The 26,541-nt window shown below is 37.2% G+C and overlaps 1 protein-coding gene across 1 annotated transcript in view; it reads right to left on the reverse strand.

Moving 5' to 3' along the window:
- Positions 1-26,541, reverse strand: part of KDM5A (lysine demethylase 5A) — a 134,685-nt gene that overhangs the window by 44,804 nt on the left and 63,340 nt on the right. The window contains exons 15-17 of the mRNA XM_024567526.4: positions 2,106-2,287; positions 1,600-1,724; positions 751-901 (exon numbers count right to left, since the gene is read on the reverse strand). Of these exons, the coding sequence (XP_024423294.1) occupies positions 751-901; positions 1,600-1,724; positions 2,106-2,287 (458 nt within the window). The remainder of the gene's footprint in view (positions 1-750; positions 902-1,599; positions 1,725-2,105; positions 2,288-26,541) is intronic.

Here is a 26,541-nt window from a genome sequence, read left to right on the forward strand (position 1 = left end):
ACATATGAATTACATTAAATCAAGGATGCATTCTTCTGTGCTCCTTGACAGCTTCCCCTGCATCCACAAGGTTACTCTTTGCTGCCACCTTTCTTCAGCCTATGGTATTCTATATTTATTTACAAATATTTACTGCATATCTACTATGCGTCAGGCATTGTTCTAAGCACAAGAAATATAGCAATGAAAAAAATCTCTGGCATTCAAGTCTAGCATACATTCGAGTGGGATAGGGAAAGAAGGGAGACAGACAATAAATAAGTACATTAGTATATCAGGAGCTGACTGCACTAGGAGAAAAAAAGAATAGTAAAAGAGTTTTATAAAGGGCTGTCGGAGAGGGCCTCCAAAAGAATGTGACATCTGCATAAGACTTGAGAGAAGTGAGAGGACAAGATACTTGGTTATCAGGGGAAGAGAACTCCAAGCAGAGTGAATAGCAGTATGAAGGCCCTAAGAATGAACACTTCTGGTGTGCACGAACAGTAAAAGGAAGAGGGCTGCAGAGTGAAACAACAAAGAAAGGAAATAAAAATAGTGATGGAAAAAAATTTAAAAATAAGAAATCTATTAAAACAAAAAGGAAAGAGTTGAAGGTAATATTAGGGCATTATTAGAGGAGGGATAGACATGAATACTAGACATCAAAGATGATATAAGGCCTCAAAGGCAAGTTACAATTTTGGCTTTTACTCCAGAGAAAAAGAAAAAAAGGAAACCATTAAAGAATTCAATGCTTCTCAGTCTTACCTGTGTTTCTGCTTTTTGCTCAGAAGCAGTTGAGCCACAGAAGCACAGGTCTCAGCTTCTTTTACAGCATCCCTGAGTTTTCTAAAGAGATCATTCTCCGGGTATTTCCTATCCTCAGCATCTTCCAGCATTACCCGAAATTCAATCAAATCTGTAAAAATAAATAAAAAGTGCCCTGACTGGTGTGACTCAGTGGGTTGGGTATCATCCCACAAACTGAAAAGTTACTGGTTCAATTTCCAGTCAGGACACACGCCTGGGTTGTGGGCTGGGTCCCCAGTAAGAGGCCTTTTTAGAGGCAACTGATCAATATTTCTCTCTCACATTGGTGTTTTTCTCTCTTTCTCCCTCCCTTACCCTCTCCCTAAAAACAAATAAAATCTTAATCAATAAATAGCCATATACTATGACCACAGACACAAAAAATCACTGAAAAAATTTTCACTAACCTCTCTCAAGTCAGTTATCAATCTACTACCAAAAACATACTGCAGCTGTGAAAAAAACCTCACCAATGCAATAAAAGCTTACTCCTAATTCTTACAGACAATGCCTTTCAGTTAAGTCAATTTTTCTTTCTCAATAAGCCTTTAATGTTAGTCTACAGGTAACAATGACCCCAAAAAGTATCTACTGCAAGTTAGTTGTATGTCCCATTTTATATCAACATTTTCACTTAAAAAGAAGATTCTAAAATAGAAAATTAATACTATAATCAACCAACCCATTAGCCTCAAATCTCATGTGAAGCCTGAGATTTTTGCTTAATGGAGGAAAAACACATAAAACAAGGCCTTTTTCAAAGTCACAACAATTTCAATGTGTGCATACAAAAGGAGAAAACTTAACCTTTCTTGTGGTTGAAGTTGGCAGATAATGCTTCTGTAACACGACTGACCCAAGTGTCATAGGACTGTGCCCTGACTTTCACACCATATAGCAGAGAAGGGAGGTCCTCTAATGGGTAGCGATATCTAAAATTAAAACAAAAAACATGGAAATAAAAACTTCAAAAACCAACAACTTGAAAGTAAATTAAATTTTAAGTACAATCAGATTAAGGATAGTACAAGAGTCAGAGGAATGACGTCTTGGTACAAATAAAGAGAAAATCAAAGAAGCCCACACTTGTAACACAGGGAGAGATAAGGAACATGTGAAATCAACTGACAAAGAAACTGATTTTACTTGCCAAGTTGAGGGCCAACTTTACAGTACTGGTCCTCAAGCAGGGAGGCAGATTAGACAAGAATTTACCAGCCCAGACACAGGGGAAAAAATTATAAAGAGCAACATTAACACTTGGTTTTAAAAGAAGGTAATGGAAGTTTTACAAGAAACTTCTGGATGGATACCTCAGACATTTCTTCTGCATGGGGCAGGGGCACAGATCATTTGGATGGTAGAGACACACAAGTCGTTCAGGGTTACAGGAGCACGTGAGAGCAGAGAGAAAACACGTGGTTCTGCAGGCTGAACACTGTCGCTCATCATCAGGAACAAGTTCAAATACTTCTTCTTCTGACATCAAGACACCCTGAAATACAATTTATGTTATTAGATCAAGTCTTTCTAGTCTTTCAAGCATCAAAGAACTTACTTATTAAATTTTTCTCTATGGGTAAATCTCTGACTTAAGAAATAAACATGGGAGATACAATGGTACTTCACCAAAATACTTTCTAAAAATAATCATTAGTATTTATTTTAAATGGGCAAGACTAAACCTTGGTATCTAGAAATGCACATTACACTGGTAAAATTATTTTTAAAATACAAGGAAGTTATTACTGCAAAAGTCAAAACAGTCAGGGAAGTTGTAATTGGGAGGGATTTTGGGGATAAACGACAAAAGTTGTATTTCTTGACCACAATTGTGATGACAACAAAGTTTACCATGCCATAATTCATAAAACCAAGTACTTGTTTTGTGTGCTTTTTATCCTCTAAAACAAGAAAGAAAATTATCTCCAAGGACAATACACCTTTGAACCAGATACATTAGTAATCTATGATCTAAAAATGACATTGATATGTACAAACATATGTAAAGATAAAGAAGTATAAAATAAACTATGTGAACCACAATATAATCTACTTAGGCAAGGTATCAAAAAAAGTTAATCAGTTTTTAAGAAAACAAGAACAGCTGAAGTGGTATTTTTCAAAGATTCCATTTAATATACAAGGGTTCCCTTTACGGTTTCTACTTACTTGAGCAAAGTACTTACAAACCTAATTCTACAATGAAAGCAAAACTTTTTTCACTTAAGGTGGGACCTGATCATTTATTCACTGGCAGGCACAATCTAGTTCTTTCAACATATACTTTAAAAAAAAATTATTTTTTACTATTTTTTAAAAGATTTTATCTTTTTTTATTGTTACAGAGAGGGAAATGGAAGGAGAAAGAGGGAGAGAAACATCAATGTGTGGTTGCCTCTCATGTGCCCCCCTACTGGGGACCTGGCCTGCAACCCAGGCATGTGCCCTAGCCTGGGAATCAAACCGGCAACCCCTTAGTTCACAGGCCTGCACTCAATCCACTGGGCTATGCCAGCCAGGGTGACATATACTTTGTTTTGATATTGATTTAATCTCACTATACTCTCTTATCTTTCCACCTTCTCATATTAGTATTTAATATTTTCATTAAAAATTATTTTTACACAAAAAAGATTCTAAAAACTATTGCAGGTATTTCTTAGATTATAAGAATTTATACAGCTAGAGAACATATGGCAAATAGGGGATGCAAATGCATTGACCTGCAAAGTCCTGACTGCTTCAAGACATTTCACACATTCTAAAGTACTTCCGAAAACCACTGCCCTAGAAGACATTCGGGGGGGGTGGGGGGGGGGACACTTCTGGAGGAAATGTTAGGCATTGTATCTCTCCTAGCTTAGAAAATAGCAATGAAAACCAGTATATTAAAACAACAAAAGTTTAGCTCTTCCTTCCAGCCAAAATGGAGGCACAGGTAGATAAACTTTGCCTCCTCACACAACCAAAAGAAGGACAAGAAGAAATTCAAAAACAAAAACTAACCAGGACTCCCCCAAAATGGAAGTTTATGGAAGTCTGACAACCAAAGAGTTAAAGAAGAAGCATTCATTCAGAATGGTAGGAGGGGCAGAGATAGGCAGATGACGCATCTGGTGGATGGAGGACCAGGTAGGGGAGGCAGTGGTTAGCAGTCCCACATTTGCATGTGGATAAACTGGAAGGAACAACTAGGAAGTGAGACAGACCACATAACCCAGGGTTCCAGTGTGGGGAAATAAAGCCTCAAAAACTGTGGCTATAAAATCCTATGGGGATGGTGGCGGTGGGAGAAACTCCCAGCCTCACAGGAGAGTTTGTTAGAGATACATACAGGGTCTTAAAACGTACACAAACTCACCCACCCGGAATCAGCACCAGAAAGGCCAAATTTGCTTGTGGGTAGCAGAGGAAGTGACTGAAAGCCCATAGAGCAAGCGGCATTGTTCCCTCTCTGACCTCTCCCCCACATGCAGTGCTACAATAAAGCAATGACAACATGGGTTGCCCCACCCTGGCAAAAACCGAAGGCTCCACCCCTTACTGTGTAACAGGCGCACCGAGACCAAAAAAATGGCCCAAATGAAAGAAGAGATCAAAGCTCCTGAAAACATACAACTAAGCTATGAAGAGATAGCCAACCTATTAGATGCACAGTTCAAAACACTGGTGGTCAGGATGCTCACAGAAATGGTTGAGTATGGTCAGAAAATAGAGGAAAAAGTGAAGACTATGCAAAGTGAAATAAAGGAAAATGTACAGGAAACTAGCAGTGAAGGGAAGGGAACTGGGACTCAAATCAACAGTTTGGACCTGAATGAAGTAATAAACATTCAACCAGAACAGAATGAAGAAACAAAAATTCAAAATAATGAGGAGAGGCTTAGGAACCTCCAACTTTAAACATTCCAACATCTGAATCATAGGGGTGCCAGGAGAAGAACAAGACCAGGAAACTGAAAACTTATTTTAAAAAATAATGCAGGAAAACTTCCCCAATCTGGCAAAGGAAACAGACTCCCAGGAAGTCCAGGAAGCTGGACCCAAGGAAGCACATACCAAGGCACATCATAATTACATTATCCAAGATTAAAGAGAAGAGAATCTTAAAAGCAGCCAAAGAAAAGGAGACAGTTATACCTACAAAGGAGTGTGCATAAAAGACTATCAGCTGACTTTCCAAAAGAAGACTGCAGGCAAGAAGGGGCTGGAAAGAAGTATTCCAAGTCATGAAAGGCAAGGACCTACATCCAAGGTTACTGTATCCAGCAAAGCTCTCATTTAGAATGGAAGGGCAGATAAAGTGCTTCCCAGATAAGGTCAAGTTAAAGGAGTCATCATCACCATGCCCTTATAATATGAAATGTTAAAGGGACTTATCTAAGAAAAAGAAGATGATCAAAAATATGAGCAGTAAAATGACAACAAACTCACAACTATCAACAACTGAACCTAAAAACACAAACCAACTAAGCAAACAACTAGAAGAAAAGAATCATAGAAATGGAGATCACTTGAGAGGGTTTTCAGTGGGGAGAGGGAGGAGGGTGAATGGGGGAAAAGGTCCAGGTAATAAGAAACATAAATGGTAGGTACAAAATAGACAGGGGGAGGTTGAGAATAGTATAGGAAATGGAAAAGCCAAAGAACTTACATACATGACCCATGGACATGAACTAAGGTGGGGAGGAATGCTGGTGGGAGGGGGTTGCAGGGGAGAGGGGAATAAAGGGGAGAAAATAATGGGACAACTATAGCAGCATAATCAGTAAAATAAAAAAAAATTTTACAGTAAAAAAAAATCTCATTTACTTTTTTTTTAACTCACCATTTCCCAAACTTTATCACAGAGCAATTTTTCTTACTCCTTCTAACATATTAGTTAGCTTATATTATTGAGAATACACTTTGGAATACACTTTGGAAAAACATAAATTATTCAGGAGGGAATGAAGAGGGAAAAAAGTGAGATACTAATTAAAAAGCTATTTGTATATATCGAAGTGAGAAAATTAAGGAATGGAACAGAATGGTAGCAACAAAGAAAAAGAGGAGAGAGGGGAGTGTGATAAGAGACAGTGCCAAAAAAAAAAAAAAAAAAAAAAAAAAAAAAACCTTAAAACTAGATAACAGGTAACTATGAAGGAGATGGATGAGTCAAGAACCACATTAAGTTTTTATATAATGATCTTGTCCCTTAATGAGATAGGCAATTAGAAAAGGAAAGTGGTTTGTAAAAGGGCTGAGGGAGAGGAAATGATATTCAATTTTAGATGCCAAGATGACAAAAATTTAAATAGAAATGGATGGTAATCACATATAGACACATTATAAATGGGTCACTGGACATATCTCCTCTTTCAAAATGATCATTCCTGTGTTTGCATAAAAATAGAAGAAAACATCAAGAGGTGAAAAATAAAACCACAAGATAATAGCTGAAAGAAAGTTAAAATCCTAAGGGTAAGAATTCCTTGAAATGGAAAACAATAAAAGGTCAAAGGCTGATCCCTACAAACACTGTCAGTTGAGGAAGATGAGAAAAATAATAACTAGAAGTGATTTTCAAGAGTTATCAGGATGCTGAAGAAACACTAGAGCAAGAGTTAAAGAAACCAAAGAAGCAATATACAATACCATAAAAAGGTCATGGGGATAAAAGCCAAACAACTGAACTTAGCAATAAAGTTCTCACTAGCAAACCTAGAGAGTTTCAGTATGACAGTAATGATGAAGGATAAAGAGGAAATGAGGGCACTGTCAACAGAAAACCCACTTAGGAAGTGTTTCTAAAAGAGATAAAATGAAAACTTTTCTCAAGATAGAAAAGACTAGTGCATACTGCAGAGAAAAGGCAGAGATTAAGTATCTGGAAACAAGGGCACATGAAGAATATAAGTTTAAAGAATAAGAGTATACAGAGAAATCTGATCACAGTATCATAAATAAGATGAACAAGATATGTGACATTCAAATTATAAAAAAATAATGTCCCATTAATGACACAAATTAAATTTGAAAGCCACACCACTTAATCACTGACACCCCCGAGTCTGCTCATACCTCTACACTCTGACCCACTTTCAGCTGGACATGAGCTCTGCAGGGTGGGGTAAGAGGGAGTACCACCAGACACTCCTTCAGTGACTGAGTGTAACAGGCAGCTGGCAGGCAGAGGTCGATCTCAGATTGCCTTGGTCCTTTGGCTGACCTACCCTCAGACACAGTGCTGGTGGAAGCAGGCCATGGAGCACCACTTCGATTTTCACATGCACACCCAAGCACAGGAGAGGCAGCCATGAACTATGAACAGCGTTATAAGACTACACCACAGAAACGTACCAATGTACTTAAAGAAAGACTACAGTCAATGGAAAAAGAAATCCATATTAAATAAACATATATAAAATGAATTATCTAAGTTTCAACTTTAGGAAACTTAGAAAACGAGGAGGAAATTAAATCCAAAGCAAACAGAAGAAAAGTAATAATTAGAGCAGCAAAAGTCAATGAAACTGCAAACAGGAACTCAACAAAGAAAAATCAATGAAACCAAAAGCTGGTTATATGAAATAATTCAATAAAATTGATAGGCCTGTAGCCAGGCTAACTAACAAAAACAGAAAGAGGACACAAACTAGTAAGAACAAAAATGAAAAAGGTGTCATCTCCACACAAATACTATGGACATTAAAAGGATAATAAAGGAATACTATACACTCTATGACTACAAATTGTATAACCTAGATGAAATAGACTAATTCTTTGAAAGACAGTAGCAGTTAAAATTCACACAAGAACAAAGAGAGGGATCCAAGATGGTGGCAGAGCAGGTGGAAGCTACACTCACCTCCTCCCAGGACCAAACTAGAATTACAACTAAAATATAGAACAATCAACCTAAATAACCAACTGAAGAATATAACTGAACAGAAGTCTTATAACCAAGAATTTACAGAGGCTAGTAGGAAGGGCCGAGACCTGAAAAGGGCTGTCCCCACTGCCACAGGCAGTGGCTGAGATTCCACAGGGCTATCTTAGATGCAAAGGATTTTCCTGAGGAATGTGTCTCAACCCCACACCAGGCCCCCCAATCCAAGAGCAGTAGAGCTAGGAAGAGGTGCCCACATAATATCAGGCTATGAGTCCACCAGGAAGAGACAGAGTCTGCTAGAGACTCAGGTGTCCTAGAGATACAGGCACCTCTTAAAGGGTAACTGCACAAAATCTTGTTCACAGCCACTCACCCTGGGTTCCGTTGGAGTAAGCATGGAGGGCAGGCTGGAGTCACATAAAGAGAGACTGGGGTTTGTGACTCTGGGGATTGAACTGAGGGGACAAGTACTGGGAGTCCAGTGCTGAGTCACTCTCTTGCACCTGATACCATTTTCAAAAAACATTTTTTTATTGTTTTCTTTTTAACATTACCTTTTAATGCCTTTATACCCATCCTCTTTTGGGTACAGCACTTCCCTCCTTACAACATCAGCCTTGGGGAAAGCAATAGCTCCACACTCTAGACTCCCTCTTACCCCACCCTGCAGAGCTCATGTCCAGATGAAAAGTGGGTCAGAGTGTAGAGCTATGAGCAGACTCAGGGGGTGTCAGTGATTAAGTGGTATAGCTTTGGGGCATGGGTCATTTCCCCTAACTTCCCTGTGAAACTGACTGGCACCTTTCCATCATAAAGATCCTCTAGCCCCATCTTCTGGGCTCCATGTGGCCCCATGCTCTCTACTCCTAGTGGCCCCACCTGCTGAGGCCTGGGCAGAATCCAGGACAGACTGAGTGATATGGCTCTGGGGCAGAAGCCACTCTCTTCCCCTTCCCCCAAGGCCAACCTGTGATTCCCCTGTCCCCCCACCCCACCTGATTCTGGATCCACTAGCTCCAGAATCCGAACTCCTGCCAGCCCACACTGCTTAGGCTCAGGAACCCAACAGAAAGGACAAGGTCATCTTTTCCTCGCACTCCAGAGCCATATACAACTCTCCCGTCATACGGCCAAATCTTGGTCTGTTTGGGCCTGATAAGCTCTGCTAGCCTCATTCCGACAATTTCCTGAGACAAAAGCCCACCAAAACTGGTCTATGGGTACCCGAATGGTGGCAACTAGATTTGGTTTACACAAGAATTTTGCTGAGTGGCCTTAGACCCAGCACTGGCACTGAGTTTGAACCTGAATCAATTTAGTGAATACCACTAGCCACTACCTGGTGACTTACTAAGAACCTTCCTCATTCAACTCAAGTACCACCAGACACTCCTTCAGTGACTGAGTCTAACAGGTAGCTGGCAGACAGAGGTGGACCTCAGACTGCTTTGGGCCTTTGGCTGACCTGCCCTCAGACACGGTGCTGGTGGAAGCAGGCCATGGAGCACAACTTCGATTTTCCCCTGCACATCCAAGCACAGGAGAGGCAGCCACGAACTATGAACAGCTTTATAGCTCCAAACAGATTGCCCAAGGCCCAGTCACAAGCATTATCTGCACCAGAGGCCCTCTCAAGAAGCCCCAGAAACAACACATGCAGTGACCACCTTCAGACCAGGATCCAATTAGCTTCATAAGCTGCATATCCAAAGGGAGATCTTGGCAGGCACCAGACCCTGCTGAGGCGAATTCTGCTTACTGTGGTCAGCACCTACACTATAGCTCATATACTGTGATCAATACTGAACCTCAGAGTCAGCCAGACTGAGGGTCAAACCCACATATGAATGGGCCAAAAGCAATCAAGACTTAATTACAAAAATGGGAGACATGTGTAATAGTGTCTACAATAAAATAAAAAGACTCAATTACAACAGGAGGGGCTCTCATAAACCACACAAGGGACATTCCTATAGCACCCAGAACAGGTGGTAAAGGAGACTGCACCATGAAATCCCACAGGATACCTACTACAAATAGCCACCATACCAAGACTGGAAGACATGGCAGATCTACCTAACACAGTGGTATCTCGGTACTTGTTAATTTGTTCTGGAACTCGTGACAAATGACAAAAACGAGTACTGAGTAAATGTTGAGTGATGAAGCATTTTCTCTCAGGGGGCAGCATCATGATTCACACAAGTTCTAGCAAGTGCAACAAGTCCTGAGCAAGCACTGAGTGCTGAAACATATTTTTCTCATAAAATACAATTAGTGCAGGGTTTGACAAGTTCTGAAGCCTATCACTACTGAGGTATGACTATACATAGAAACAAACACAAAGAGGCAGCCAAAATGGACGGAGAAAGAAACATGCCCCAATTGAAGAACAGGAGAAATCTCCAGAAAAAGAACTAAATGAAATGGAGGTAGGCAATTTGCCAGATATAGAAAATGGTTATAAAGATGCTCGAGTAACTGAGTGAGAACTGCAAGAAACTCAGTTCTAAGTACAACAGCATAAAAAAGGACTTAGGAACCACAAAAAAAAAGTTATAAATGAAGAACACAATCAATGAAATGAAGAATACATTACAAGGAATAAATAATAACTTGGATGAAGCAAAGGATCAATCAGAGATCTGGAAGAGAAGGTGGCAGAAAACACCCAGAGCACCAAAAAAAAAAAAAAAAAAAGAGAACAGTTTAAGGGACCTTTGGGAAAACATGAAGCATAACAACATATACAACACAGGGGTACCAGAGGGAGAAAAAAAGAGAGCAAGGGTTCAAGAACCTATCTGAAGAAATTATTACTCAAAACTTCCTCAACCTGGTGAAGGAAAAAGAGACACAAGTCCTGGAAGCACACAGAGTCACAAACAAGATGAACCCAAAGAGGCCCACACCAAGACAAAACATGATTAAAGTGGTAAAAGTTAAAGCCAAAGAGAGAATCGTAATTGCAGCAAGAGAAAGACAGTTATTTACAAGGGAGCTCCCATAAAACTTCCAGCTGATTTTGCAACAGAAACATTGCAGGCCAGAAAAGATTGGCATGAAATATTCAAAGTGATGAAAAGCAAGGACCTACAAGCTACACTACTTTACCCAACAAGGCTATCATTTACAACTGAAGGAGAAATGAAGAGCTTCCAAAAGAAGAAACAGCTAAAAGACTTTATTACCACCAAACTGGTATTATAAGATATATTAAAGGGTAAACTGGAAGAAGAATGAAAAGAACAACAACAGAGCAAGACAGTTATTAAGAATAAAATGGCAATAAATGCATACCTACCAATCATCACTTTAAACGTAAATGGCTTAAATCCTCCAAACAAAAGACATGGAGCATTTGAATGGATAAAAAAAACAAGACCCACATATAGGTTGTCTACAAGAGACCCACCTCAGAACAAAAGATATACACAGACTAAAAGTAAAGAGATGGAAAAAGATTATGTCATGCAAATAGAAATGAAAATAAAACCGGGAAAGCAATACTTATATCTGACAAAATATATATATATATTTTTTTTTATTGTTGTCCAAGTATACTTGTCTCCATTTTCCCACCACCACTTTCTCCAGCCTCACCCACGCCCACCTCCCACCCTCAACCCTAAAATCCTTTGGCTTTGTCCATGGATCCTTTTACACATGTTTCTTGATGACCCTCCCCCTTCCCTCTGGATACTATCAGTTTGTTCTTTATTTCAATGCCTCAGGTTATATTTTTCTTGCTTATTTGTTTTGTTGGTTCCACTTATAGGTGATATTATATGGTATTTGTCTTTCACCCCCTGGCATATGTCACTTAGCATATTGCTCTCCAGTTCCATCCATGCTGTCACTAAAGGTAACAGCTCCTTCTTTCTTTCTATTGCATAGTATTCCATTGTGTAAATGTGCCACAGTTTTTTGATCCACTCATTTACTGATGGGCACTTAGGTTGCTTCCAGCACCTGGCTATGAACATACTAATGCTATGAACATTGGGGTGCATAGGTTCTCTTGGATTGGTGTTTCAGGATTCTTAGGGTATAATCCCAGCAGTAAAATTGCTGCATCAAAAGGCAGTTGCATTTTTAGTTTTCTGAGGAAATTCCATACTGTTTTCCACAGCAGCTGCACCAGTCTACATTCCCACCAACAATGTACTATGGATCCCTTTTCTCCACAACCTCACCAGCACTTATTGTTGATTTGTTTATGTTGGCCATTCTGACTGGGGTGAAGTGGTAGCTCATTGTAGTTTTAATTTGCATCTGTCTGATAGCTAGTGATACTGAGCATCCTTTCATATGTCTCGGGGCCCTCTGTATGTCCTCCTTGGAGAAGTGTCTGTTCAGGTCCTTTGCCCATTTTTTAATTGGATTGTTTGTCTTCCTGGAGTGGAGTTATATTGAGTTCTCTATATATTTTGGAGATCCAACCCTTGCCTGAGATATCACTGGCAAATATATTTTCCCATATAGTTGGTTCTCTTTTCATTTTGCTGCTGTTTTCTTTAGCCGTGCAGAAGCTTTTTTTCTCTTTTGATGAAGTCCCACTTGTTTATTCTTTCCCTTATGTCCCTTGCTCTAGGGGACATATTGGAGAAAATATTGCTGAGTGGAATATCTGAGATTTTCCTGCCTATGTTCTCCTCTAGGACTTTTATGGTATCACAACTTATATTTAAGTCTTTTATCCATGTTGAGTTTGTTTTTGTGTATGGTGTAAGTTGGTGGTCACACTTCATTTTTTTTGCATGTACCTTTCCAGATCTCCCAACACCATTTGCTGGACAGGCTATTTTTACTCCATTTTATGCTTTTGGCACCTTTGGCGAATACTAATTAACCACAGAGATTTGGGTTTATTTCTGGCTTCTCTATTCTGTTCCAGTGATCTATGTGTCTGTTCTTATGCCAGTACCAGACTATTTTCATTACCGTGGCCTTATAATATAGTTTCATGTAAGGTATAGTGATCACTCCTACTTCGTTCTTCTTTCTTAAAATTGCTGTGGCTGTTCAGGGTCATTTATGGTTCCATATAAATTTTTGAAATGTTTGTTCTGTATCTGTGAAATATGCCATTATTATTTAATAGGGATTGGGTTGAATCTATAAATTGCTTTGGGTATTATGGACATTTTAATTATATTAATTCTTCATGATCCATGAACTTAGTATATGCTTCCATTTAGTTGTGTCTTCCTTAATTTCTTTCTTCACTGCTGTATAGTTTTCTGAGTATAGGTCTTTTACCTCCTTGGTTAGGAACATTTTCAAAGATACACCACATGATAGGACACAAAACAAGCCTCAACAAATTCAAGAAAATTGAAATCTTATCAAGCATTTTCTCCAACCAGAAGGGCTTGAAACTAGAAACCAACCTCAAGGGAAAAAATCAAAATCATTCAAACTCATAGAAACTTAATAGCATGCTATTAAAAAATGAATGGATTAATAATGATATTAGAGAAGAAATCAAAAAGTTTCTGCAAACAAATGAAAATGAACACACAACAGTCCAAAACGTATGAGAAACATAGAAGGCAGTCCTGAGAGGGAGTTCATAGCAATACAGGCCTACCTAAAAAAAGACAAGAAACATTTCAAATAAATAACCTAACCCTACATCTATAAGAACTGGAAGAACAACAACAAACAAAGCCCAGATCAAGTAGAAGGAAGGAAATAACTAAGATCAGAGCAGAACTAAATGACACAGAGACTGAAAGAACAATTCAAAGGATCAATAAATCCAGGAGCTGTTTCTTAGAAAACATAAACAAAATCAACAAGCCTTTAACCTGACTTTGAAGCAAAAAGGAGAGAAGTTAAATAAATAAAATCAGAAATGAAAGAGGATAAATTACAGCTGATATCTCAGATATACAATGGACTGTAAGAAATTACTACAAACAACTATATGCCAAGAAATTTGAAAACCTGGGTGATATGGAAAATTTTCTAGAAAAATTTAATCTTCTAAAACTGAAATCAAGATGAAGCAGAAAGTCTGAACAGACCAATAACAACTAGTGAAACTGAAGCAGTAATGAAGAAACTCCCAGCACAGAAAAGCCCTGGACCAGATGGTTTCACTGGAGAATTTTATAAAACAATTAAGGAAGAACTAACCCCTATCCTTCTCAGACTACTCCAAAAAATCCAAGAAGAGGGAAGACTACCAAACTCTTTTTATGAGGTCGGCATCATCCTAATCCTAAAATCAGATCAAAACACAACAAAGAAAAAAAACTACAGGCCAATATCACTGATGAACATAGATGCTAAAATCCTCAACAAAATATTTGCAAACCACACATAGCAATATATTAAAAAGATCATACACCATGATCAAGTGGGATTCATCCCAGGGTACAAGGATGGTACAATATTCACAAGTCAATAAATGTAATACATCACATAAACAAAAAGAAAGACAAAAATCACATGGTCATATCAATAGATGCAGAAAAAGCATTTTATAAGGTATAGCCCCCATTTATGATAAAAACACTCAGCAAAGTGGGAATAGAGGGAGCATACCTAACATAATAAAGGCCACACATGAAAAACCTACAGCCAACATCATACACAACAGGCAAAAACTAAAAGCTTTCCCACTAAGATCAGGAACAAGACAAGGTTGTCCACTTTTACCACTTCTATTCAACATAGTATTGGAAGTCCTAGTCACAACAATCAAACAAGAAAATCGAACAAGAGAAAGAAATAAAAGACATTCAAATTGTAAAGAAGGGAGTGAAACTGCCATTGTTGACAAAAAAGACTTTAAAACTAAGGCTATAAGAGACAAAGAAAGACACTACATAATGATTAAGGGATCAATCCAACAAGGGGATAAAATTTGACATAGATGGATAGATCTTTCAGAGAGAAAATCAACAAGGAAACAGCAACCTGAAATGACACACCAGATCAGATGAATTTAATTGAGCATTTCACTAAAAGCAGCAAAACATCCTTTTCAAGTACACATGGAAAATTTTTCTGGGATAAACCACATGTTAGAACACAAAACAAGTGACAATAAATTTAAGAAGACTGAAATCACATCAAGCATCTTCTATGACCAAAATGGTATGAAACTGGAAATCAATCACAAGAAAAAAACTGAAAAAGACACAAAGGCTAAATAACACGTTACTAAACAATGAGTGAGTTAAAAACAAGATCAAGGAAGATATCAAAAAACATCTTGAAAAAAATGAAAATGAAAACACAATAACCCAAACCTATGGGACACAGTGAAAGCAGTCATAAGAGGGAAATTCATAGCTTTACAGGCCTACCTTAAGAAACAAGAAAAATCTCAAACGGCCTACTTTACACTTAAAGCAACTACAAAAGGAACAAACAAAACCCAAAGTGATTAAAAGAATGGAATAATAAGTTCGGAGTAGAAATAAAGAAAATCTAAAAAATAATTCAAAAGAACAGTAAGACCAAGAGCTGTTTCTTTGAAAGGATAAAAAAAAAATGACAAACCTTTAACCAGACTCATCAAGAGAGGACCCAAACAAATAAAACCAGAAATGAAAGAGGAGTAGTAACAACTAACACCACAGAAATACAATGGATTGTAAGAAAATATTATGAACAACTAAATGCCAACAAATTAGACAATCTGAACAAAATGAATAAATTCCTAGAAACGGAATCATCCAAAACTGAATCAGGAAGACAATATCAGAATAGACCGATTACAACTAATGAAATTGAAGCAGTAATCAAAAGACTCCCAACAAACAAAAGCCCTGGACCAGATGACTTCACAGGTGAATTTTACAAAGCATTCAAAGAAGAACAACACCTTTTTTTCTCAAAATATTCCAGAAAATTCAACAGGAGGGAAGACTCCCAAGCTCATTTTACAAGACCAGCATTTTCCTATTTCCAAAACCAGATGAAAGAAAATAAAAGAAGAAAAAGAAAGAAAGAAGGAAGGAAGGAAGGAAAGAAAGAAAAGAAAAGAAAGAAAGATAGATAATTATAGGCCAAGATCACTGATGAACATAGATGCAAAAATTTTTAATAAAATATTAGCAAACCAGACCCAGCAATACACTAAAAGAATCAAAGACCACAGTCAAGTGGGATTTATTCCAGGGATGCAAGGTTGGTTTGGTACAACATGCAATTCCATTAACGTGATACAAAACATTAATAAAATAAAGGATACAAACCATGTATCATATCAACAGATGCAGAAAAAGCAGGATTTAATAAGATCCTGCACCCATTTATGATAAAAAACACTCAGCAAAAAGGGAACAGAGAGAATATACCTCAACACAATAAAGGCCATATAATGAAAATCCCACAGACAAGATCATACTCAACAGGAAAAAACTAAAATCATTTCCCTTAAGACCGGGAACAAGACAGGAATGTCTGCTTTCACCCCTCTTATTCAACATACTACTGAAGTCCTTACCACAGCAATCATACAAGAAGAAATAAAAGGCATCCAAATTGAAAAGGAAAAAGTAAAACTTCCACTATTTGCAGATGACATGATACCATATATACAGAACCCTAAAGATTCCACCAAAAATACTAGAACTGTTAGTTAATTCAGTAAAGCAGCAGGATACAAAATAAATATCCAGAAATTAGCTGTATTTTAATATACCAACAGAACTATCAGAAAGGAAAACTACAAAAACACTCCCATTTACAACTGCGTTAGAAAAAAAAAAAACACCTAGAAATAAATTTAACCAAAGATGTAAAAGACCTGTACTCATAAAATTATAAGACACTGAAGAAAAGAAACTAAAGAAGCCTTAACTGGTATGGCTCAGTTGGTTGGGCATCATCCTGCAAAGCAAAATGTCACTGGTTTGATTCCTGGTCAGGGCATATTCCTAGGTTGTGGGCCAGTCCTGGGTTGAGATGTGGGCGAGAGGCAATTGATAGATGTTTCTCTCATACACTGACATCTCTCTCCCTATTTTTTCTTCCTCCCTCCCCCTCCCTCAAAATAAATAAATAAATGAATTTTCAAAAAGAAACTGAAGAAAATACAAATAAGTGGAAGCATTACTGTGCTCATGAATATAGCAAGATTTATTATCATTAAAATATCCATACTACCCAAAGCACTCTACATATTCAGTGCAATTCCTATCAAGATACCAGGGGCCTATTTCACAGAACTAGCACAAATATTCCAAAAATTTATATGGAACCACGAAAGACCGCAAAAATGGCTATAGCATTCTTGAGAAAGAAGTACAAAGTTGGAGGAATCATGCTACCTGATATTAAACTATATATGAAGTCTATCCAGAAAACATCCAGCCATTGTTAATATAATGAGAACGGTTTGCATGACAGGGATGTAACTTGGCAGCCAAGGAGAGAGTGGACTAGAATGCACACAGGTAAACAATGACAACTTCACTGAACTAATCAGTGGGAGTGGTAGATGTCATCGAGTGAGCACATGTCCTGTGTCAGGCTGTCACACTGGAAACGAGCCAAGTAGAGCAATGAATCTGCATCAAATTTTGCATTAGGCCTGCCCACTCCTCTGCAAAAACCATCTGGATGATGCAGAAGGCTGCAGCTATGGACAACCAGTGATTAGCGGCTTCATCACAACACAACTGCCCATACATCACATCTCCTAAAGAGTTTTCTGGCGAAACATCAAATTATCCAGGTGACTCAGCTACCTTACAGCTCAGATTTAGTGCCCTGTGACTTCTGGCTTTTCCCAAAACTAAAATCACCTTTGAAAGGGAAGAGATTTCAGACTGTCAATGAGATGCTGGAAAATACTATGGGATGGTTGATGGCGACTAGGAGAACTGTGTGAGGTTCCAAGGTGCCTACTTTGAAGGGGACCGAGGTGTCACTGTCCTATGTACAGTGTTTCTTGTATCTTGTATCTTCTTCAATACATGTCTCTATTTTACGTATTACATGGATACCTTCTGGACAGACCTCATATATTACAAGGCCATAGTAATCAGAACAGCAAAATACTGACATAAAAACAGACATATAAATCAATGGAACAGAATCCAGAATCCAGAAATAAACCCGTACTTTTATAGTAAATTAATATTTGACAAAGAAGGCAAGAACATACAATGGGGTAATAAATTAGAGACTAATGTAAGCCTCAAAACCATAAAAAATCCGAGAAGAAAACATAGGCAGCAAAATTTCTGACATTTCTAGTAGCAGTATTTTTTTCAGATATATCTCCTGGGGCAAGGGAAAGAAAATAGAAAATAAGCAAATGGGACTACATCAAACTTAAAAGTTTTTACCCAGCAAAGGAAATCAACAAAACAAAAAAGACAACCTACTGAATGGGGGAAGACATTCGCCAATGATACATCCAATAAGGGGTTACCGTATTTTTCGGACTATAAGATGCACCCCCTCCCCAATTTGGCAGGAAATGGGGGTGCGTCTTATAGTCCAAACGTAGCTTCCATGGCTGGCGTGGGCGGGTGGGGGGAGGCCGTGGTGGAGCGGGGGTTTGTGTGTGTGTCCCCATTTTCCTCCTCTAAAACCTAGGTGCGTCTTATAGTCCAAAAAATACGATAATACCCAAAATTTATAAAGAAGTTACACAACTGAACACCAAAAAACACCAAACAATCCAATTTAAAAACGAGGAAAGGGTCTGAACAGATACTTCTCCAAAGAGGATACACAGATGGCCAACAGACATATGAAAAGATAATCAGTGTCGCTGATCACCAGAGAAAAGAAATACAAATTAAAACCATAATAATGTATCACCTCACACCCATCAGAATGACTATCATCAATAAATCAACAAACAAGTGTTGGCGAGGATGTGGAGAAAATGGAACCCTCATGCTCTGATTGGTGCACCCACTGTAGAAAACAGTATGAAGCTTCCTCAAAATATTAAAAATGGCACTGCCTTATGACCCAGTGAATCCACTTCTAGGAATATGTCTACAGAAACCCGAAATACTAATTTGAAAGAATATGTGCACCCCTATGTTCATTGCAGCATTATTTACAACAGCCAAGGTTTGGAAGCAAACCAACCGCCCATCACAGCAGAGGAGTGGATAAAAAAGTTGTGGTGCATTTGGAATACTACTACATAATACTACTACATAATACTACTACTACACCCATACTACATAATGGAATACTACTTGGTCCCCCCCAAAAAGGAAATCTTACTTTTTGCCATAGCATAAATGAACCTAGAGAGTATTATGCTAAGTGAAATAAGCCAGTCAGAGAAAGACAAATACCATATGATTTCACTTATATGTGGAATTTAATGAACAAAATAATCAAACAAAATAGAAACAGACTCATAGATAAAGAATGCAGACTCAGAAGCTGTCAGAGGGGAGGGAGGTTAGGGAGCTGGGAGAAAAAGTTGAAGGAATTAAGCAAAAAAAAAAAAAAAAAGAAAAGAAAGAAAGAAAGAAAAATACCTCTTAGACACAGACAATAGTATGGTGAATACTAGAAGGAGAAAGAGTAGGTGAGGTAGAGGTGGGTGAGGGGGGAATAAATGGTGACAGAAGGAAACTAGACTTAGATGGTGAACACATACTATATACAGATGATGTATTGTAGAACTGTATACTTGAAACCTATATAATTTTATTTACCAATATCAAAAACAGATAATCTGAATAGATCTGCACTAGTGAAATTGAGTCAGTAATTAATAACCTTCCAAAACAGAAAGTACCAGACACAGAGGAATTCACTAGTGTTTTCTATCCAACATCAATGGAAGAAACTACACCACTTGCCTACAATCTCTTTCAGAGTAAAGAAACAAGAGGAAATACTTAACTCATTCTATGAGGCCAGCATTACCCTAATACCAAAACCAGACAAAGATTACAAGAAAAGCAAACTATAAGCCAATATCTCTTATGAACATAGATGCAAAAATCCTCAACAAAATATTAGCAAATTGAATCCAACAATGTATAAAAAGAACTATACACCACAACCAAGTGCGATTCATACCAGATATACAAGTCTGGTTCAACATTCAAAAATCAACATAACCTATCATATCAACAGGCTAAAGAGGAAAAATCACATGAGCATATCAATATATGCAAAAAACCTTGACAAAATCCAACACCCATTCCTGAAAAAAACTCTCAATGAACTAGAAATAAAGAGGAATTTCTTCAACTGGATAAAAAGTATCTACAAAAAAGCTACAGTTAACATTATCATACTTAAGGTCACAAACTTTCCCACTAAGATCAGGTGCAAGGCAAAAATGGCACCTCCCATCAGGATATTAAAGGTAAAAAAAAGTGAAAAAAAAAAAAACCCTGCCTTTTTTTCCCAGAGGACAAGATATTCTATATAGAAAATCTGTAAGAAACAACAAAAACACTCTGTAAGTAATGACAACATGGTTACAGTATGTAAATTTAATATATGAAAGTCAACTTTTCTTATATACTGAAATGAACAAGGGAAATTTAAAATTAAACACACCTATCAGTGCCTGGCCAAGTAGTTCAGTTGGTTATAGCGTCATTTGATATACCAACGTTGTGGATTCAATCCCTAGTCAGGGCACATACAAGAATCAACCAATGAATGTATAAATAGGGAGAACAATGAATGAATGTTTCTCTCTCTCATTCTCTCTCAAACCAATAAATAAAAAATTTTAAACTTAATCTATATATTCAATGCAATCCCAATCAAAATTCCAGCAAGTTGTTTTATGGATATTGACAAACTGATTATAAAACTCATATAATGAGGCAAAAGCCTCACAACAGCCAGTTCAGTATTGAAAGAGAACAAAATCAGAAGATTGACACTACAGACTTCAAGACTTACTATAAAGCTACAGTAATAATCAAGGCAGTGTGGTACTGACAAAAGTATAGACAAACTGTCTTACAAATTGGCTGTACCATTCTGCATTCCCAGCAGCAATGACTGAGAATTTCTGTTGCTCCATATCCTTACCGGTATTTGGTATTCTCAGTAGAACAAAGCAGACCAAATAAATATAGTAAAACTGATCTTTCATGAAAACGCAAAGGCAAAACAGTGGAGGAAAAAGTCTTTTCAACAACTGGTGCTAAACAACTGAACGTCCACATGCAAAAAAAAAAAATGAATCTAGACACAGACCTCACACCCTTCACAAAAATCAGCTTAAAATAGCTCACAGACCTTCGTGCAAAAGGCAAAACTTCCAAACTCCTAGAAGACAAGAGGAGAAAGCCTAGATGAGCTTAGGCACAGCAATAATGACTTTATATAAAACACTACACCAACAGTACAATCCATGAAAAAACAATCAATATGACCTGGACTTCATTATACAATTAAAAACTGCTCTGTGAAAATCATTGTCAAGAGAATTGAAAACACAACCAGACTGGGAGAAAATATTTGTGAAAAACACATCGGAATAGGAGTTATTTGAAACATACAAAGAACTCTTTAAAACTCAATAATGAAACAACCTGATTAAACACTGGGCCAAAGACCTTAAGAGACACCTCACCAAAGAAGATACACTGATGGCAAATAAGCATATAAAAAGATGCTCCATATCATATGTCATCGGGGAAATGAAAATTAATACCTTAATGCATACCTATTAGAATGGCCACAATCCAAAACACTGAGAATACCAAATGCTGGTAAGGATGTGGAGCAACAGAAATTCTCAGTCATTGCTAATGGGAATGCAACATGGTACAGCCAATCTGTAAGATAGATTGGCAGATTCTTACAAAACTTAAAACATACTCACCATATAATCCAGCAATCATGCTCTTTGGTATTTACCCAAAGGGCTTAAAAAATTGTGTATACACTAAAACTTACATACAGATTTTATAGAGCTTTATGCCTTATTCATAATTGCCAAAACTTGGAAGCAACCAAGATGTTCTTCAGTAGGTGCATGGTTAAATATTCCATTGTCTAGGCACATCCAGACAATGGAATATCACTCAGTACCAAAAAGAAATGAGCCATCAAGTCACAAAAAGACATGAAGGAATCTTAAATGTATACTACTAGGTGAAAGAAGGCAATCTGAAAAAGGATATATATACATATATATTGCCCTATTATTGCAAAAAGGAGGCAATCTGAAAAACGATATATATATATATATATATATATATATAGCACTATTGCAAATATTCAGTATATATAGTGCTATATATGTGTGTGTATGTATATATATATTTCTATTTCAACTATATGACTCTCTGGAAAAGGCAAAACCATAGATGTAATAAAAGTATCAGTGTCTGACAGGGGTTTGTGGGTAAGAGGATGCCCAGGGGGCGAGAGGGATGAATAAATGGAACACAGAGGGATTTCAGAGAAGTAAAATTCTCCATATGATACTGTAATGATGGATATGTATCATTACGTATTCACCCAAACCCACAGAATGTACACCGCCAAGAGTGAACAATGAGAGAAACTATGGACAGTGGGTGATTATTATGTGTCAAATGAAGGTTCATCAATTTTAATAAATGTACCACTATGGCAGAGGATTCTGATAATGTAGGAGGCTACACATGTGTATGGGCAAGAGATATACAGGAAAACTCTGTACCTTTCCCTCATTTTGCTGTGAACCTTAAAGTACTCTAAAAAAATACAAAAGGTTAATAAAATCAGCAAATATTCAATGTATAATAAAAACAAGACTTTTAAGAATACAGGCATAAAATGAGAATGACAACTCAGGTCATGCGTTAACATATCTCAAAAACTAAAATTACAAAAAAAGATTCACTTCAATCTTATTCTTTTTTGTTTCTATGATGGGTTATTTAAACTAGAAAAAGGAAATTTACCATTTAGTAACAATTTTTATTTCTAAGGTAACTCAAATTATTAAAAATCACCACCTTTATTTTGTACTACTAATATTTATATCATTTCTAATGTATATATTTTGGTTTATAGACTTCTTTCCCATTTATGCCAAAAAGAAAAGTAGTGAAATTGGATCAGTTTTACTTTTCAGCTGCAAATCATTAGTCCATTGTATTTCTCCTGAACTTAAACCTATATTCAATCCAAGACTCTTCAAATCTAACTTCATACATATAGAGCCCATATTTGAAACAAATTATTTGGAAATACATAGAAATTCCTGAATTTTGTGATTATACAAATTTTCCTAAGTGAAAATGTTATTTTTAAGAAAATTTTGATTTTAAAGGAAAACGGGCTTCTATTACAGTCTACCAGTTGGGATATGTCAAAAATAAAGTATCTTCTCAACCTAACAACACTTCTGTTTTTTTTTTTCTAGTCTATGGAGCACTCTATTAGATTACTTTTTGTTTTTCTGAAATGTAACAGTATTTTCAGAAAGCTGGCAGAGAGCACAGCAAGGAGCATTGTTGCCTCTCGTACCCCTCCCCGACATACAACATACAGCGCCACAACCAGTGACGTGGGCAACCCCACCCTGGTGAATACCTAAGGCTCCACCCCTTCCTACATAACAGGCGCGCCCAGACCAAAAAAATGGCCCAAGTGAAAGAGGAGATCAAAGCTCCTGAAAACATACAACTAAGCTATGAAGAGACAGCCAACCTAGCAGATGCACAGTTCAAAACACTGGTAATCAGGATGCTCACAGAATTTGTTGAGTATGGTTGCAAATTAGAGGGAAAAATGAAGGCTATGCTAAGTGAAATAAAGGAAAATGTGCAGGGAACCAACAGTGATGGGAAGGAAACCGGGACTCAAATCAACGATGTGGACCAGAAGGAAGAAAGAAACAGTCAACCAGTACAGAAGGAAGAAACAAAAATTCCAAACAATGAGGAGAGGCTTAGGAACCTCCGGGACAACTTTAAACATTCCAACATTTGAATCATAGGGGTGCCAGAAGGAGAAGAGGAAGAGCAAGAAATTGAACACTTATTTGAAAACATAGTGAAGGAAAACTTCCCCAATCTGGTGAAGGAAATAGACATGCAAGTCCAGGAAGCTCAGAGTCCCAAATAAATTGGACCCAAGGGGGTGCACACCAAGACATATCATAATTAAATTACCCCAGACTATAAAGATAAGGAGAAAATCTTAAAAGCAGCAAGGGAAAAGGAAAGAGTTATTTACAAAGGAGTTGCCTTAAGACTCTCAGCTGATTTCTCATAAGAAACCCTGCAGACAAGAAGGGGCTGGAAAGAAGTATTCCAAGTCATGAAAGGCAAGGATCTACATCCAAGATTACTCTATCCAGCAAAGCTATCATTTAGAATGGAAGGGCAGATCAAGTGCTTCTCAGATAAGGTCAAGTTAAAGGAGTTCACCATCACCAAGCCCTTATTATATGGAATGTTAAAGGGACTTATCTAAGAAAAAGAAGATAAAAACTATGAACAGTAAAAATGACAACAAACTCAGTTATTAACAACCGAACCTAAACAAAAACAAAAATCAAACTAAGTAAACAACTGGAAGAGGAACAGAATCACAGAAATGGAGATCTCATGCAGGGTTATCAGTGGGGGAGTGGGAGGGGAAGAGAGGGGGAGAGGTACAGAGAATAAGTAGCATAAATGGTAGGTAGAAAATAGGGGGAGGTTAAGAATAGTATAGGAAATGGAGAAGCCAAAGAACTTATATGTATGACCCATGGACATGAACTAAAGGGGGAAATGCGGGTGAGAGAGGGTGTGCAGGGTGGAGGGGAATAAAGGGGGGAAATGGGACAACTGTAATAGCATAATCAAATAAATAAATAAATAAATAAATAAATAAAATGTAACAGTATTTTCAATACAAAGTTGTTGCTTTTTTTCTACCTACCAATTGTTCTTGGTTCAAGTTCTTGGTTAGTGTTCTCCTAAGTACTTAAAATTGTAAGTGACATATGATACGAGACAATGAACTTTGATCCATATCTCACTCATTCTACATAGAAAAATTAAGTTGAAAAAGATGATAAACCTAACTATAAAAACTAAAACTATAAAACCTTTGTGGAAAACATAGGACAAAATCTTTGTGATATTTGATTAAGCAAAGATTTCTTACATATAACCAAAAGCACAAGCCGTAAAAGAAAAATTGATAAACTAAATCTCATAAAAATTAAGAACTTCTGCTCTTTAAAAAAAATACTGTTAAGTAATGGGTAAGACAAGCCACAGACTGGAAGAAAATACTTCCAAATCACATACCTGATAAAGAAGTTACATCCAGAATGTATAAAGAACTCTCAATATTCAGTAAGAAAACCACCCAATTTTTAAAAGCTGGGCAAAACCAAACTGATGGTTGTATGAGCGGGGAATATTGGGAAGCTGGGTAAAAAGGTGAAGAGATTAAGAAGTACAAAACGGCAGTTACAAAATAATCATGAAGATACAGAGTATAGGGAAAATAGTCAATGATACTGTAATAACCACGTATGCTGCCTGGTGGGTACTAGACCTATCAAAGGGATCACTTTATAAACTATGTAATATCTCATCACTATGCTATACACCTAAAACTATTATAAAATAATGTTGAATACCAACTGTAGTTGAAAATAAAAAGGTTAGGCAAAAAATTTGAACAGTCTTCCCCTAAAGATACACAGCTAATAAGCACAGAAGGTGTTCAAAATCATCAATCATTACAATGAAAACTATAATGAAATACCACTACAAACCTACTAACTATTTAACATAGTTAAAAAAGACTAACCATACCAAGTGTCAATGACAATGTAGCATAAGCAGAACTCTCATATACTGTTGGTGGAAATGTAAAATGATACAACTACTTCAGAGTAGTTTGTCAGTTTTTATTTTACAAAAAGATTAAACACACACATACCATATGACCCAGCCATTCCACTGCTAGTATTTACCCAAGAAATGAAAACATGTCAATATAAAAATCTGTACAGAAACGTTCAAAAGTTTCATTTGCAACAGGCAAAAACCAAATACAATTTATTTTTGATTTCTATTTTTAAAATTTTTTTAAAGATTATTTATTTATTTATTTTTAGAGAGAGGAAGGGAAGGAGAAAGAGAGCAAGAGAAACATCAATGTGAGGTTGCCTCTCAAGCACTCCCTACTGGGGACCTGGCTTGCATCCCAGGCATGTACCCTGACTGGGAATCGAACCAGCAACTCTTTAGTTCACAGGCCCGTGCTCAATCCACTGAGCTATGCCAACCAGGGCAACCAAAACCAATTTAAAAGATTTACTTTTTATTTTTAGAGAGAGGGTAAGAGAGAAACATCAATGTGAGAGAGAAACATCAATTAGTTGCCTCTCACAGCACCCCATCTAGGGACCAAACCCACAACCAAGGCATGTGCCCTGACTGGGAATCGAATTGGTGGCCTTTTACTCTGCAGAATGATGCCCAACCAACTGAGCCACATGGGCCAGGGCCAAAAACAATTCAAATGTCCATTCACAAGTGAATGGATAAACAAACTGTGGTATGTCCATTCAATGTAATATTCTTGGCAATAAAAAGGTATATACTATTAATTCATGACACAGTGTGGCTAAATCTCAAAGTATTTATGTTAAGTGAAAGAAATTAGATAGAAAGTATAAATTACATAATTCAATATAAATAAAATGCTCTAAAAAAGGCAAATTAAGAGTAGATTAGTGTTTTCCTGTAAGGGGTGAGTGGGGTGGGATGGGACAAGAGGAAAGAATCACAAAGTGGCATAAGGAAACTTCTGAAGGTGATATGTTCATTATCTTGATTATGACAAAGGTTTCATATTCAAACACCAAATTATACACTACAAACATATACTGTTTATTGTATATCAATTATACCTGAACAAAGCTGTTCAAAAATGGAAACAGAATA

The sequence above is a fragment of the Desmodus rotundus genome, chromosome 3 (genome assembly GCF_022682495.2).
Source record: "Desmodus rotundus isolate HL8 chromosome 3, HLdesRot8A.1, whole genome shotgun sequence".
Taxonomy (NCBI): Eukaryota; Metazoa; Chordata; class Mammalia; order Chiroptera; family Phyllostomidae; genus Desmodus; species Desmodus rotundus.